At 40.1% G+C, this 17,813-nt stretch overlaps 1 protein-coding gene across 1 annotated transcript in view; it reads left to right on the forward strand.

Annotated features, from left to right (window-relative positions):
- Positions 1-313: 313 nt before the first annotated feature.
- Positions 314-17,813, forward strand: part of LOC117269689 (uncharacterized) — an 88,364-nt gene continuing 70,864 nt past the window's right edge. Inside the window, exons 1-2 of the mRNA XM_078162363.1 lie at positions 314-428; positions 11,006-11,025. Coding sequence (XP_078018489.1) covers positions 314-428; positions 11,006-11,025 — 135 coding nt within the window. The remainder of the gene's footprint in view (positions 429-11,005; positions 11,026-17,813) is intronic.

The raw sequence follows: 17,813 nt of genomic DNA on the forward strand, positions 1-17,813 counted from the left end.
GGTATTAAGGCCTTTGCACACGGAGTCTGTTTTTTTCATCTGAAATTGTCACGTCTATAAAAAAGAAATAAAAACAACCTCACGTTGTGTCAATTATGTTTGCACACTGAGTCCGAAACTTTCGTACCCTCATTAAAAGTTTCAGAACAGGTTCGATTTTTTCACATCAGTCAGAAGTCTTTAGAGAGACGTTGACCATGTATTGGTGGAGAAAATGTAGCGGCAGGACACAGCCGTGACAAGACAGAGGGATGGGGTGCACAGAATCATTTCATAACTCAGATAGCTCACGTTCAGCAGATCAAATAGTAATATGCAGGTGGATGATGATGATGAGGAAGCAGATGTCTACCGCACACAGAATGTGGAGGACAGAGAGGGAAGACAGTGCCGCTCCTTCATGCAGCTACAATGCAAAATGAAAGACAGTGAGGGAAGCCATGACGACCAGATAGTGGAGAGAAGCAAAGGAGGAAATTTTCATTTTGTCACGTAAACAGTAAAATGCATCAGAATCAGTGTGCAAGGTTTCTGTGTGTACCGATTTTTTTCTGGATGACAGGTTAAAAAAACCATCCGGGAAGAAAGAAAAAAAAAACGGACTTAGTGTGCAAAGGCCTTAATACCTGCAAAACACTGACATGCTGACACTATAATGGCCAGCATGTTAGCATGATGATGTTAGCATTTAGCTTAAGTGCAGCCTCAGAAAGCCACAAGCATGGCTGTAGACTTAAACTCTATCCAGACTGGATTAACATTCCAGGCAGAGGTGAGGAATAAAGTATTTACTCTGCTTATCATCAATTTAAGTTATTGTTCTGGACAAAAATTACAGTATGTGGTCTGTAATGGACATGGACATTCAGCAGGACACAAAACAAAATCCTCTTCGGGGGGTGCAGGAGAGTGCAAGGCATGGTTACATGTACATGAGGTGCATTTGTGTCAAAACTGCACATTATCGCTGAGTCATAACTCAGTCATATTGAACTAGAATGGAAGGGCTCCGTATGTCTGTTTATTTGTAACAACCCTGCATCCAATTTACTCCATACTTGCCAAGTGTGTCGCTGAGGACCCTAGGAAGTGAAGTGTCGAGTGCGTGCACTCGAGATCTACAGGATATATTAGTGGTGCGTTTTATACACACTGTGTAGTGTATTAAGAGGGGACCCCTATTAAGTATTACACTGCCAAACGACATGCTGGGTGCAGCTCGTCATCTGTCGCTTACTACAGTACATTAAAGACCCACTGAAGAAAAAGACCAGAGAGACCAGAGATGTTACACTGTACCAAACTCAAATGCTTTTGTTCCCAGAAAAACCCTGGCTCCGACTTCACTGTCATTAAACATTGGTGTGAACTTTTGCACCTACATGACATGTATACCTCCGCACTGCTCGGAGATGCAACTGTGTCATGGCAGGTGTAAGACTCAGGAGCCAAGGAAATTTTGCGTGAGAAACTGGTAGGGTAATTGGTTCTCAAGAAAGCTGCAAGCGGCAATACCAGAGGCCAAGCAACTTGCCCATTGCGAACAGGCATGTTTTGTGGAGGCGCTGTACTAGTCGGTACAAGCAGCACTTCCTGGGGGAAAAAATGCGGAGATCCACTTTAGAATACAAAGACTTCACGCTGGACAGGATTTGAATCTCAAGAGGACCAGCGAGTTCAGTGGAAAACAGTAGATAATTGCAGCTGTAATTATCACTGGGGTTTGTCCGGATGGGTTTTAAATAACTGATCGGGGCAGTTAAAATCAACCCTGCCCCCCCCCAGAGAAATGACTTCAGTCTGAATGGGGCTTTAAGTCTTGTTTTATCACCTGTTGGCAGCCTTAATACTCTCGGCAGGAACCTAACATCTTCAGGCACTATCCTTTATGTAGAGAATTGTTAGACTAGAATAGTTGTGACAGTAATTATGAAATATAGTTTAGCTACGTCGCTGCAGAAGAACATCACCTCAGAAGTGTTGTGTAAGGTATTGCAGCAGCATGAATTATCAGTGTGTGAGTAAAGGTTGTCTCACTGGGACGCTCCCATCTGCAGCGTGTTCCTTTGAGCTGCAGTCACACCCTCAACAGCCAGGTGACACAACGCAACATGTCCAGCTCCCTGCTGGGTGATTCACATCCATGGAGGAGAAAAGTGAGACGTGTGAGATAATGAAATCAACTCCCCAACATGCAGCTTTCCCTTTCAATTCCCTTAAGGTGTCTGACAGTGTCACATCTAGTATGTGTTATGTTCTTCCAGCTCCTCATTGAAGTTATATGATGTTTACACTGAGTGAAATATTCAGACCCGTGGCCAAAATTTTAGATTTATAAGACTGACGGCTACAATTTGAAGTAAATTTCAGTGGATTTAAACCAGGGGTCAGCAACCTTATTACGTATGACATACATTTTACTTAATGAAATGTTAAAACTTAAAATCTGTGTAAAGGATACACATTTTGACAGTTGAAGAATGTAAGAATGACTTTAGGCCTACAACAATAAATGAAAATTAAAAAGTATTATTAATTTTCATATAATTTTCTGTCATAGCCACAAGGAGCCACAGGAGAGGGGCTAAAGTGCCACATGTGGCTCTAGAGCTGCAGGTTGCCCTACCCCTGATTTAAACAAAGCATAGCTGCACAGCATGACTTTGTAATGATCGACACATCGGCAGGTCAGTAAAGCAAAGTTTGTTTATTTTCATACTTCCTGTGAATATAATCCAATTAATCATATTTTCACATGTATTTTGTATATACTTGATTTTGAAAAGCAGAGGTAATCACATGTGTTTCCTGGGCCTAAAAAATGCCCTCCAATGAATGATTAGAGGAAAGTAAAATCAAACATCACTTGAGGAAGTTACTGCAAAGTATTATAAGACCAAAGCAGGAGTGAACAAATATTTTTTCTCCATTTATTCATTTAATCTTAAGGCTAGAACTGAAACAGTGTAAAGAGTGTATGGCTGTCAAATCTTAGTTTTCCAGTCATTCCTAATCTACGTAATTCTGAGTATTAAATGACACATTGAAATGTGTTTAAATAGAAAATTTCATTTATTTATCATATAAATACAGATAACTTGTATTGTCAGTGATTTAAGTCAGTACGTATATTGTCATTATTCAAAAAAACATCTGCAAAGGAATCTTAACACTTTGTTGATTCATTTGTAATTTGCTTGTGTTGTTTTGTAAATTATACATCTTTGACAATTTTGTAATAATTTTTGGTCTGGAGCTCTTATCAGTTGAGCAGTCCTTGTTTTTTATCTTTTCTTTTTATCTATGATTGTTGTTATTTAATAGGGGAGGTATCTTCATAAGCCATTTTTGGCTTCTAACCTCTCCTGCACAACGTTTTAATTCTCAGTTTCTTTTTTCTGTATTTTCTATACATTTATATGCAACTAAAGTAAATTGTTGTACTTGATCCCATTTAAGGGTCAGCCAAAGGGTACTCATTACAGGTACTTGTACTCAGGCCAGTAGATGATGCTTGTACTACAGTTCAAAGGGTTTATTGTACTTTTTACCCCGCTACATTTATCTGACAGTTTTAGTTACAAGTTACTTTGTAAATTCAGATTATTAATACAAAATAATCAACAAATAAATGGTGATGTATTTTAATAGATTCAGCCAACAAGGAAACTAGGAACTAGGAACAATAACAACTAGGGAATCAGCCCCACCTTTACCAACTGCAACATAAAAATATGTCAAACAGAAATGACTGTAGTAACAACTTAAGATCAAAGCTATCAAATGCTACATTCCCAGCTGAAATTTACTTCATGAGAGAGTGGGGTCTAAGGGGGCGTAAAGAGTGAGGAGGAAGAAATGAATCGAGAATAGAGAGATGGAGAACTGTGAATAAGAACATAAAAGGACCTGAAAGAGATTTAAGTTATCGTAGATTTATGATTTATGATCAATGTGGTGCCACACTGCTTTCTCCTCTTGAAAAAAGACTGAAAATAAGATTTAAACTGTCAAAGGGAATAAGTTTGAAGTGCAACAAGGTCAGTATCTCATCTCAGTTTGTTGTATTTTGTTTAGATAATAGCATTACTCATGGAGATACAGTCAGCATCATTGCACAAAGCTGACAATTCAGTTCCTGTAAGAACAATACTATAACGTGATAAAGCAAGTCAGTATAAAAACACTTAAAGTCACCGCCACTACTGTGTCATATTTATTTTAGCTTTTGATATCAGTAAAGTTTGATAAAACCAACAGCTGCAGTCATCAGTTGATTTATTAGTCCATAAAATAAATAAATAAATAAAATAAAAAGAACTGGCAACTATTTTGGTAATTGTAAGTCCTCATCTTTTATTGAGGATGAAACCCTTCCCATGTCCCCATGGGTAGGGTTTGAATTAAATGTATTTCAAAGTATTTATAATTTGTATTTTGCAGGACAGAAACAAATAAGTTCTGATTTGGAACAAAATACTCTAAGAGCTTGTATTTGTGTATTTGAAGTACTTAAAATACAGTATTTAATTGGTAATTTTATTCTCAAATAAGACACATGTTTATTTACAGGTTAAAACTGTAGGGAAAAAAGTACAACAGTTAGCCTAATCAAAGTTTTTCCATTCATCCATCCATTTTAATCCGCTTATCCAGGGCCAGGTCACAGGGACAGCAGGCCAAGCAAAGCACCCCAGACGTCTCTCTCCCCGGCAATGCTTTCCAGCTCCTCCTGGGGGACCCCAAGGTGTTCCCAGGCCAGATGAGGTATGTAATCCCTCCAGTGTGTTCTGGGTCTGCCCCGGGGCCTCCTACCAGTGGGACGTGCCTGGAACTTCTCTAACTGGAGGCGCCCAGGAGGCATCCTGATCAGATGCCCGAACCACCTCAACTGACCCCTTTCAACATGAAGGAGCAGCGGCTCTACTCTGAGCTCCCTCCGGATGTCCGAGCTCCTTACCCTCTTATCTCTAAGGCTGAGCCCAGCTACCCCATGGAGGAACTCATTTCGGCAGCTTGTATCTGCAACATCACTATTTTGGGCATTACCCAAAGCTCATGACCATAGATGAGGGTTTGGATGTAGATAGACCAGCACACCACGACAGTCCGGCACAGCGCCTGCGTCACTGCAGAAGTTAGACCAAACCACCGATCCATCTCACGCTCCATTTTACCCTCACTTGTGAACAAGACCTCAAGATACTTGAACTCACCAATGAGGGCACAGTCTTTGGCAGAATGAAAGTGACTTGTGTGTCTGTGTTAGTGGGTACTCAAAGGAGAATACGGTTGTTGTTGGCACTGGGGGGAAGGGAAGAGGGGTGCTTCGCATTCACTTTTACTATTATGTACTCTATTATACTCTGCTGTAATAGTGCTGTTTTGTGTCTGTGGCACTTGCAACTCAGTTGGTTGCCTGTAATGCTGGAGACAGTGGAAATTAACTTTCTCCAATGCATTTAAATTTTTAATCTTGAAAAAGGCATCTGCTAAATGCCCAGTCTAACTGTGATCTGCAAGAACTAGTGCACCACCATGGCTCAACTGTTCAGTTTCCCCAGTTGCTTTTCAGTCAGTCAGTGGTCGTTTTAAGCAGGATTTATACTTGTGCGGCAGAGCCTATGCCATAGCCTACGCACGTGGCCTACGCCGTTGTGAGAATTTATATTTGTGCAGTGGTGTGTCTGTGTCACTGCAGTTACACCCCCATAACACTAGTCCGCAGCAGGGTTTCTGTGAAGTGCTGTAAAGTTTAGTTGATTCAAAACACACATTAAACACACATTAAACATGGCTTAATAGAGACAGTTTCAAACACAAGTACACAAATCAGCTTCACTATAACTCGCAGCATTCACAGACAAACATCTGGACACATTTACCCCACAAATACAACATGCTAATGTTTTTAGCACAAGCCTATGGCATTTTGCATTGTATAAATTAGCCTAGCAGCTAACAGACTTTTCTCTTCTCATATGAAGCCAGGGACAACAGCAACATTTAACAAAGTTAACATTACGCTTGATTACAACTCACAAGGTTCACTGACAAAACAACTGTACTAAACACTTTTACAAACAAATATAACATGCTAACCTTATTAGCACAAGCCTATGGCATTTTACATTGTATAAATTAGCCTAGCAACAAACAGAGATTTCCTATGCTCATATGAAGCCAGGATAAATCACACACAAGACTTAAAATGCTATTTTTGTGGAGGCCTTATTTTTTAAATTAAAGTAAATAAAAGCTTTGTTTCAACTGAGGGAAATGGTCTCAGCTCACAAAAATAAACAGGAGGCCTGCTTCAATGCGACATGTAGTTACATTCACAGTTACAGTTATTTTCTATTACAAATAACTTGTATTTTAATTAAATACACTTTCTCATAGCAGCATTTTGTATTTTGTTTTGATCCATTCGATGATCAGGTATTTGTAATTAGTCACAAGATACTTCTTGATGTATTTGTGCCCATCTCTGCCCCAACATTCAAAAATATAGTTTTACACTATTATGGCTGCACTGCCTCTGTCGCAGTTTACACCTATCAAGCTCACAGGCGTGTGCATTGGTTTGTACATGATAAAGTGCCACGTGCTGCACTTTTATCACTCCCAACTGAGACAAAGACTTCCTAAAGTCAGACCTGCCTGCCACCTGACACCTGACACCTGACGCTGACACTTAAAATCATTTGTTTATATTCAAATGTATTCATCAAAGTCTTGTCACAAACAGGTTTGTCTAAATGACACATTTCATGAGATGTTACTTAGTGCCATTTGAATGCATGCGCACATTCATGCGTGTGTGAATCTACAGTGTAACCAGCTGAATGGGTGTGTGCTCCGCTCCAGTACAGAGGAATGTGAGGCGCGGTTGTCAGTGTTGCCCAACACAAAGCAGCTCTGCGTTCAGTCTGACACCTATGGCAACCGGTGGCTGTTTAACCAACAGCCAGTCTGGTGTCTTGGACAGGGTGTGATCAAAGTTTAGATTTATGTTCTCAGATATCACATCAAAAAAATGGCAGCTTTGGTCGTTGTTTACAAAAATGACCATTCCCCTTCTGTCAAAAATGTGTTTTGCTAATTGTTGGAATTGTTGACCTGGATGTTTGAGCTTCAGAGTGTGACACATTCTTTGACAAAGACACATTTTTAACATTCATCTGCTGAAGGCCGAAAGTGTCTCTCTGCTTACCTATAATGTAAACTATGCAGGGTTGTCCGTTACTGTTTGTTAACGCACTTGACTGTGAAAGTAAAAGCCAACCCCAGAGTCACTCCTGTTTGATGGTCTCGCTATTTTCGTGGTTTTTCAGAGCTGTGTTTCTTGGATGTGTGCTGCGGTCGCGGCAACATGGCCATAGACATAAATAAGAAAATACAGGCAGAGGGCAGAGTGTCTGTAGATAAACACACCGCCACACACTGAGAGTGGGTCACAAGGCTCAAGATGATTGAGAGGGATTACGTCTATATGAGTCTATATTTAGTTTAATTACAAAAATCCTGCATAATATATCTTTTTTTTTTTTTTTTTTTTTAAGTAAAGCAAACAAACAGAGACCTACCCCTGGCTTTTAATTTAACTATCTTTTATTTTATTTTATTTTATTTTATTATTATTTTGTATTTATGATTATTGTGTATTTATTTATTTATTTTATTAATCTGTTTTTTTTAAGCTGGCATATTCTTCTATTTCCTTATGTATTTATTTTAACTTATTTAATTACTTATTTATTGACAGACCTAAAATTGTTATTTTGTTTGTATGAAAAGTGCTATATATATATATATATATATATAATAAAGTTTGATTGACTGTTTGATAAGTGTAACCAGTCTGAGCTTTTTTTAGGAAAACCATATCAGACCCAAGTTATTACTTAAAGCTGAGTATTTCCATGTGTCCAACTGTAAAAAGGTCTGGAGGACATTTTTAAGTTCAGTCTCAAAGCAGGAAACAATGACCTAGGTAGAAGTTGGCTTCAATACTGGACACCTGTGTTCATGTCACATCTCCCTCCTACTGTCAACATCAGTCTCTGTAAACAATGAACTGATCTGTAGTCATGATAAAAGTCTGGGTATGTCAGAAACTCTGATTCAGGCTGGAGCAAGACACACAGACTTTGTGGTGGTTTTGTGTCTCCTTGTCGTCATATTGCATATTCTAGTGGTTCTGTGTCTCTTTAACTTAATTTTGCATCTTCTTAAGGTAAGGTGTCTTTTTTGCCCGTTGTCTATCTCTGCAGTCATTTGTGTCTCCATGTGGTCGTCTTGTGTCTCTTTAGGCTAATTTTCTGTCTTATTGAGGTGATTTTGTGTCTCTGAGATTATATTATGTTTTATTGGGATAATTTTTGTGTCACTTTGAGGTTATTTTGTGTCTTTTTTGGTCGCTGTGTGTTAATCTATCGTCATTTGTGTGTCCTTGTGGTTTTGTGTCTCTTTGACTTAATTTTCTGTCTTCCTGAGATGACTTTGTGTCTCTTTGACTTAATTTTGTGTCTATTTTGGTTGTTGTGTGTGTCTTTGGGATAATTTTTTTATCTTATTGAGGTGATGTTGTGTCTCAGAGATTATTTTCTGTCTTATTTGGACAATTTTTGTGTCACATTGAGGTGATTTTGTGTGTCACTGGGGTAATTTCATGTCTTTTTGGGTCATTTTGTGTATCTCTGTTTATCATTTGTGTCTCTTTGTGGTGATTTTGTGTCTCTTTGACATAATGTTCTGTTTTACTGAGGTGATTTTCTGTGTCTTTGAGATTATTTTCTGTGTTGGGATAATTTTGTGTCACCGAAGTTATTTTATGTCTTTTTTGGGTGTTTTGTGTGTCTCTGAAATCGTTTGTGACACCTTGTGGTTGTTTTGTGTCTCTTTGGGCTAATTTCCTGTCTTATTGAGGTGATTTTGTGTCTCTCTAGGTAATTTTATTTCTTACTGAGGTGATTTTTTGTCTCATTGGAGTAATTTTGTCTTTTTTGGTCGTTGTGTGTGCCTCTTTAGTCATCTGTGTCTCCTTGTGGTTGTTATGTGTGTCTTTGGGGTAACTTTCTGTCTTTTTGGGATAATTCTGTGTGCCTTTTAGGTAATGTTGTGTCTTATTGGGATGATTTTGTGTCACTTTGAGGTTATCTTTTTTGCTTGTTTTGTGAGTCTCTGTAGTCATTTGTGTCTCATTGTGGTTGTTTTGTGTCTCTCCGAGGTAATTCTCAGTCTTATTAAAGTGATTTTGTGTCTTTGAGATTATTTTCTGTTGTTGGAACATTTTGTGTCACTTTGAGGTTATTTTGTGTCTTTTTTGGTGTCGCTGTCATCATTTGTGTCTCCTTGTGGTTGTCTTGTGCCTCCTTGGGATAATTCCATGTCTCATTTAGGTTATTTTGTGTCCTTGTGGTGTTTTTGAGTCTTTTCTTCGTCAGTAGGCGCTGTGGGCCCCTAGACTTGTGCCAGTAAGCCTGTTTAGTAATCTATTCAGATAGATAGATGGATAGATGAGATTATTTTTAGCTTAATTTTTTCAATTAAAGTCATCAGTGACATCAGTGAGGGGAACAGGAAACCACAAGGCCACAAGGGAGGAGAACATTCCTTAAACAGTTAAAATAGTTGGCATTTTCGTGAGACTGGTGCACCAGAGCTCCATAAATGGTGACAGAGAGGGAGGTTCACATGCTGCTTAAAACTTTATCCGTGGATCTCCGCCTGAGTCTTACGTGTTTTTTCGCCTACATCACATTTCCCTCCTCTCTTCCCTCCTCTCCTTCCTCCCGTCCATCATCTCCAACAGGCTGCCAGGTAAAGCAACAACTATTCAGCGTGCGTCAGCGGCGTCGTGCTCGCGCTCATTACGCACGTCTCCCGGTGTGCGGCAGGTGTAACCCCGGTCCCACCCACAAGGCAAACTCCTGTCAGACAGAAAGTACAGGCTGTCAGTCGGCAGCACAACACCGCAGAGGGAACATTAAGAGGTAAGACGCTGATGATTGTTTACCTGGACACTTGTTGGATTTTAACCTGCATCGCTTTCCGTCAACTTTTATCGAGTCAGAATTCCTGTTGTGGTGCGTTCACTGTACTTCAGCGAGTAAACGGTGCGTTTCCTGGTGCTGAAGTCCAGCCGGTGGGAAAGGAACTTCAGTCTTGTTGAAATGTTTCTAGAAGGACAGTAGAAAGTACCTTACTGTTATCCAAGGGCGCAGGTTTCGTTTCAGTACTGGGGGACACAATGAAAAGGGCTACTTTACTGTTTGTATTGGGCCATCTATCCATTGTGCATACCATTGATACCAAAAGTACCATCCTAGTGAAGATTTAAAAAACATTTAAGTAATATTAGCCCACAAAATATATTAAAAAACACGTAATGACAGTTTAATGCAAAATTGGGATCCAAAAAAACCTGCTTTAAATATTTTATCATGAGCAAAAGTTGAATTAAGTCACCAACATTCCCACATGGGAATATTATTATCCATCCTGTAGGACATAACAAGTAAGTGTGAACAAACTATGTTGCCAAAAGTATGTGGACACATCAGTAATATTGGTGTTCTTATAGGGCAGGGGTGTCAAACTCATTTTAAACAATCGCACAATAACCTAAAAGTACCATCAGCTCCAGTATTTTCCTTTTATTTTGTGTTAAGAGTTACATGTACATTCTGGTGATGTTCATCCTTTTATAAAACAGATGAACAGCCTGAGATGTCTTAAGACAAATAAGTGCAATTTCAACAATATGTCAGTTTTTCCTTGCTCCTGAAACCTTGCACCTTAGTCTAGTCATCTAGTGGGCCGGATTGGACCCTTTGGTCCACGGGCCGTATGTTTGACACCCCTGTTCTAGTTTCTGTTTATGATTTCAGCCCCTTAGTTCCATTGGAACTAATGGCAATGCCTCTGTGCACAACGCCAGCTCAATAAAGAAAGGAATTTCCCAGTTTGGTGTAGGTGAACTTGACTGGCCCAGACTGAGCACCATCCAGTACCTCTGGGGTGAGTTGTATCTTGTAGAAAGCCTCCTCTAGACTAAAAACTGAAATTTCAGCATATTATTGTGCAGGAGCGACAAGTGAGGGTGTCCACATACCTTTGGCTACGTAGTGTAGTTCCAAAATTTAAGTCACTATAGGAGCATCATAGGCATGTTATGATCAGCCTATATCAAAATATCATGTATAAAGTACCTTAGAAATATGAGTTATGTTACTGTTTGGTCGTTGTTGTCTCGAGTGTTGTTTCCACTCATAGCTTTAAACATCTGACTGAAACAGAAACAGAAAATCTGTGCGGCACCAAACTTGTGGCAATTAAACACACACTGACAATAAAACTCAGCTGTCACAATGATTGAATATTGTATTTATCCTCAAAGTCCCACTGTTCTTAGTCAAAGGGCGAGTCTGACTGTACTCTGCACTGTGCTCCGATAAGAAGGCTGCAGAGAGGAGACCTTATCTTTATTTCAGCTGGGCGTGCAGTGGTAATGTCACAAACCCTGGCTCCACATGGAGCCATGGTGTCAGATATTAGTTAATTAATAACAACAATAATAACAATAACACTCCCTGAGCAGACCACGTTTATATACAGTGGACCTTTAACCATGGCGGTGTTACAGCCTCCACGTGTTTGGACGAAACAATAAGTTGGGTAATTGTTCAGTGATTGTTTGCGTTCTGTTGTACTGTTTGATACAGTTGTTCTTTGGTCAAATAAAAACTGTGATATGGTTTCTAGTCAGACATAAAATCATTACTTAAATGTGAATAATGTAATTTGAAAATTACCCGCAGCTCTCTGCAGCACTCTGAGCCTCTTTTAGCTGATAGTTTTACGGGGCATTTAGAAAAAGAAAGTGGAACACAGCAACAAAGGAACAAGACATTTGTACTGGGAGTTGTTCAGGGAGAGTGAACATTGGGTTCCTGAGGTGGACACAATAACGTTGCTCTATGTTCTCTTGGTGTGTGGGTGGCAGTAGCTCAGTCTACCGGGACTTGGCTTGGGAACCGGAGGGTCACCGGCTCAAGTCCCCATACGGACAAGCATGGAGCGTGGACTAGTAGCTGGAGAGGTGCCAGTTCACCTCCTGGGCACTGCCGAGCTATCCTTGAGCAAGCCACCAAACTGCCAACTGCTTGGGACGCCTGTCCATGAGCATCCCCTTTGCTCTGACATCTCTCCATTTAATGCATGTACAGTATAGGTTCTGTTTGTGCATGTGTGTGTATTTCGGGCCTGTGTGTATATGACAACAGAATGATTGATAAAGTATATCTTCTTCTTCTTCTTCTTCTCAATAGGCAAATGTTGCTACACATTCGCCGAAGTGACATTATAAGATAATACGTCAGCTTGTTGTGGAGTTGTTCGGCTCCCAAGCTAGTGAGCTGGATGCTTTTGTAACTCATTGTGTTAGCTCAACCTAACGCAACAGTGGTCCTCTCAGTACTAGAGGTGTAAATCACAAGTTTAATCAACGATAGTAGAATATATGCTGAACCACAAAGACTGTTGTGATATGATTCGATACAATTCCATTCAGGGGTTTGTGATCGATATGAGACAATAGCAGTAAATATCCATGTCGTCTTTTTCTTGGCTGCTCACCATTATCTGCCTGGCACTAGGATGATAGCGCTGTTTGAATGTTTAGGAAGGAGGTGGACTGAAATGGGGACATAAATGTGCCATGGGAATGTCAAAATAATAGCGTATCTTTAAGATGACGATATGTATCTGTTTTCTCTTTGCGCTGATTATATTTGATTGATTCAAGTGGTTATTGAATCGATATATTGACATCGATTGATGTATCGTTACACCACGGCACTTAATAGGGTGATCTTAAGCAGATAAATTTGAAAATGTATCTGTGTCTTGCTTTATTTTAACTGTTAGCAACGTGTTGTATTTCCTCTGTTATATGTACTTGAGTATATTTTTAAGAGCAGTTGTTTTGCAGAATAATTTTTACTTTTACTTGGGTACATAAATCATTTTTATATTCAGCAGAACATGTGCACAACAGTAATTGTTTGACAGCAAGGGATAACATAGCCCCCAAGCCAATCATAACACCACAACCCCCCTTCAATTGATGACAGTTCAAGATCATGTCAGAAGATGAAACGCCTCCATCTCCAGAGGCACATACATATCTCTGGCCCAACGCCTAGAGACCCTGTTTGCCTTTGTGATTATGAGATTTACTTCTGTTTGAGTCAGTATAGTTCTAAAGTAACAATACCTTTACTTTAGTACCATTTTCATTTACTCTACCCACTACTGATTTTAACAACTCCAAAATGTTTAACTTTGTTAGCCTCTCGTTATTAGCTTGGCAGACAGTGTTCGTTAAAGAAAGCAGATAAATAGACCTGTGGATGTGTGCCAGGTTAATAGACTGGTCCTGTGCTGTTGTCCTGCATTCTGCATGTTAAACATTGTTGTGATGCTGTTGTCTCAATGACTTCTAAAGCAAACACAGGAGTAAGTCATGCATGATAAAGTGTTTTCCCTGGCTGAGGAATGCTGAAACCCTGACTTAACATCAGCTGCTAGTATCTCTGAATCTCTGCCTATGGCTGTCTTCTGTTTGTCTCCTTCTATATTCCTCTTCTTTATCTTTCTGTCCATCTTTTGCTGCACTGATTGTCTTTATCTCCCTCTTGCTGTCTCACTTTCTCCTCTTTGTGGTCTGACATGTCATTCAATTCTCTTGTCTCTTCAGTCGTGGCCTTTTTTCCTTTACTTTTCTCTTTTCTGGCCATTACTCAACGTTATATCTCAGGAACACAGGGGAGACATTTGGTTAGATACTGACTTGGTGACACTAATCTTGGGGGTCCACCTTGAAACTGTACTAATTATGTAGATCTTCCATGGTGCCATCCATGTTTTAGAACATGTAGCTTTGAAGCAACATCCACATTTGAAGCATTGTTTACTGTCATGGCTCCATAGGAGTTTGGACAGACATGGATGTAAACTGCAACTTGACTGGTTTGCGGAAGGGCAGCAATTCTACTTTATGATTTTGATTTTTGGTAATTGGTACTGCCACACCTCTCCTGACATTTGGTGTTTGACCTTTAAAGGGTGAGTGATTGATCTGTGATCTGTGGTTTTATTTATATACTGTTCGCAAACTTCAGAGGACCCGTGTCTGTACCCTGCTCTCTCTTTTTTCACTCCTCATAGCTTTTCTATTTCCAGTATTTCCTCATTCCTGTCTTTCACTTTACCCCCCGATCACTCTCACCCACTTTCTGTTGATTTCTTCACACCACTTTCATTGCCTGTGGGTATTTGAGCCGTCTCTCCTGTCACTCTTTAAATCTCAGATCTTTATCTGCAGAGGATGATGACTTTCTGAACAGCAAGTTAGAACATTGTGACAGTGGATTAAACACAACATCCAGCTCTCTCACACTAACACCCCCTCCCCTCCCTCCACTCCATCTCTCTAATGTGTTTTAATAGGACTACATTCTTTCCCTTGACTCCGGTCCAGACACTTAACTAACCAGACCAACAAGAAAACAGTTCTCTCTCATAGTTTTGCTCCGTACACACCCACCTCTGTTTCTCTCCCTGTCTCTCTCACCTTCTCACTGTCCACACACACTTGCAGAAGGAGTCCAGAAATAGCGACATATAAAAAGCCAAACAGGGTTTCCTGCCTTCTACTGACGTTAAATATTAAAGCGTGTCATAATGCACCATGGGATCTTTCCTCTCATACTCAATTACAGTGTATTGATATTTTTTTGAAACTGATTGCCGGTGCAATACCCAGAGTTTCAGTTCTGTCATCCTTTTTAAATATTGTTAATCAAAGCAGTTAGATAGACGTGTGGATGTGTGTCAGGTTAACAGACCCAACCTATATATCAGCTGCAGCATCTCTGACTCTGCCTATGGCTCTTTTCTGTTATCTCTTTCTATATTCCTTCTCTTTATCTTTCGATCTTTTCTATTCTAAGTACTGTTACCAATCAGTGCTATTTTAATACCATACTTGGTGCAACTTGATCTCATCCCTACTCGTCACATTTTGCTGCTTGGGCAGGTACTATGATGACACCAGTGGCAGCCTTTCGTGATGTATCTTGACGCAGAAGGGGTCCGCGGTTAGGTTTAGGCGACAAAACTTCTTGGTTATGATATGGAAAAGATCGTGGATGGTGCTAAGAAAACATCCCGCAACAACGTTGTTGTTGTTGGACTCGATCACTGGGTATCCTGGGTCAAAATCCTGTGCTTGTTGGTCGCAACCTACTCCCCTCCTGCCCACCCTAGTGGAGTTTCCTGCCCTTTAAACTACATCCATTGCTTTGAGTGTCTAATATTGGTTTGTAGAAAGCCTGATGCGTCTCACGCATGATGCTAAAGGGTGATCTTGGACTCGATCACTGGGTCTCCTGGGTCAAAATCCTGTGCTTGTTGGTTCCATCCAACTCCCCTCCTGCCCACCCTAGCGGAGTTTCCAGCTCTTTAAACTAATAATGACATGGATGGGTTTACAATGGAGTTTCTGGAAAGCCTGGTGCTTCTCACACAGACGCTAAAGAGTGATCTTGGTCTCGAACACTGGGTCTCTTGGGTCAAAATCCTGTGCTTGTTGGATCCATCCAACTCCCCTCCCGCCCACCCTAGCTGTGTTTCCTGCTCTTTAAACTACATTTGTTGCTTTGAATGTCTATAAATAATGGGGCTGTGTTTACAATGGAGTTTGTGGAAAGCCCAGTGCGTCTCACACAGACGCTAAAGGGTGATCTCGGCATTGGGGCTACTGCACAAGTGGCCTATTTTAATGCCCTGGGAGTGAGACCAGGCTGCTTGGTGACATTGTGACAACTTGCAGGGGCTAAGAGGTGAACTAATTTAGTGTAGCTCGCATGCTAACTGCTTACACACTAACCAGCCAGGAACGCTAGCACTCGTCAGTCACAATAGCTCTCATAGTTTCTACTCCCTCATAATGTTTTGTTTTCATAACTTTCATTCATTGAATAGATATTGAAGGGGTAAACAAGTTTCCTATCTGGTACTTTGACCAAAACTGCACCAGCAATTTGTAAAAACGTTTGTGTAAAGTCCTTCCAGAGTCCTTAGTGACTGCTAGCTAGTTTCAAACTAGTGATTTACTTAATCAGGTCGCACCAGTAAAACTTAAGAATCCCTGAAATGGTTAAGACTTTAGTCATGTGTAAATCAGCTGCTAGGAAATATTTTTAGTGCTGTCCAATCAAAAGCTATCAGCATAGAGTTACTGAAGCATCAAGAGCTGTAAGAGCTGTTTTAGGAGGCCAAATAACATGTTAAACTCAACCACTAATCTTTTGTAAATGTGGGTATGACTTTGTTTATTTACACATCTATTCATGTAGAAATTTGTTTGTTAAGCGTGAGTAAGAGATACCCAGTAAAGCGAACCTGTCTGACATATTTAGTCATGTATGCTCCGAGCCTTTAGGCATCACTACTGTAGTTGTGCATTTTTTCACAAAATCACAAAATGATGCATGATGACTACAAAGATACGCTAAACCACCACAACCACCCGTGTGTCTTGCCCCTATGTAGAATAGGTGGTGGGGCCCTTTACAAATCGGTGCCCAGGGGCCCATGGTCTCATAATCAGGCCATAAGTGGGAAGGACCATCCCAAATGAGGCTGGGTCACCTGTTAGAGCCTTTACAAGGCCATGTCAGTGAGGGACCCTGTGTTTTTTGCATGTGTGTGTGAGAGAGAAAGACAGAGACTTAAGTATTGAGATCATAAATGATGTCATTGTTTTTAGAAAGCCGGCATCCTTTCCAGCAGATACCTGTCTTTGTGTGTGTTCTTGCATGTGTATATCTGTGCGCGGGCTCCCTTTCACTGAAACCTCCATTACCTTCGCATTTAGCAGTGTCATAAAAGTAGGATTATGTGCTCAGGCTTGGCTTCAGCACAAATACTGATATTTGTGGTTTTCCCCTGAACACTTAAGATCTTCACAATCCTCAGACATTCCTGAAATACACCTGAAGCTGGTCTGAATCTGTCCAGACCAAACTTGTTTTATATTAAAGCCTTAATCATTTTTAGAAATAAAACATGAAAAGGTCTCAACAGATAACATTTTTATATATTCAATATGAACTCTTCTGATCCGTTGATATGAACCATGATCCAGAGGGCAGGGATCAGAACTGTGCGCAGACCACTTTCTCACAATGACAGAAAGACAAGCACTAATGACGTTGTAGTGTACTACTTCTGTCGCTGTGTGATGACTTTTTTCTCGGGGTGTTGTCTATTTGTGAGCTGTCAGGACGAAGGAGGAAAGTAGGTCTGTTTGTCTTCATTCTCTTCATTCTGTTCCTTTCACGTTTGCAGAAGTGATCACACACATCCCGTCCAAGGTACAGTACCGTTAAAACTGTTTGTGGAGCTCATGAAACTCAACCTGAGAAAGAATAAATGAATTCGAGCAAAGAATAATTACATGTTCTAAAATCCCTTTTCGTGTAAAATCAGAAAATGATGACACGTTAATCAGTTCATTTCTTAAAGAAACTGAAGTCCTAAAGTTTCAAAATGTGGTATTAAGTGCATGTTTCAAGGGGTTTTTGCTCATCAATTTCTAATATCACAAAAAGTTAAATAAAGCACTTAAGTGACATCAGGTGATCTAAATCCTGATTTAAAGTCAATTAAAAAAGATGTCACACTCATGACCACCTGCTTGGATGGATGGATGCAGAGGTCAGCAATTACATAAAATGTAT

The sequence above is a fragment of the Epinephelus lanceolatus genome, chromosome 19 (assembly GCF_041903045.1).
Source record: "Epinephelus lanceolatus isolate andai-2023 chromosome 19, ASM4190304v1, whole genome shotgun sequence".
NCBI classification, from domain to species: domain Eukaryota; kingdom Metazoa; phylum Chordata; class Actinopteri; order Perciformes; family Serranidae; genus Epinephelus; species Epinephelus lanceolatus.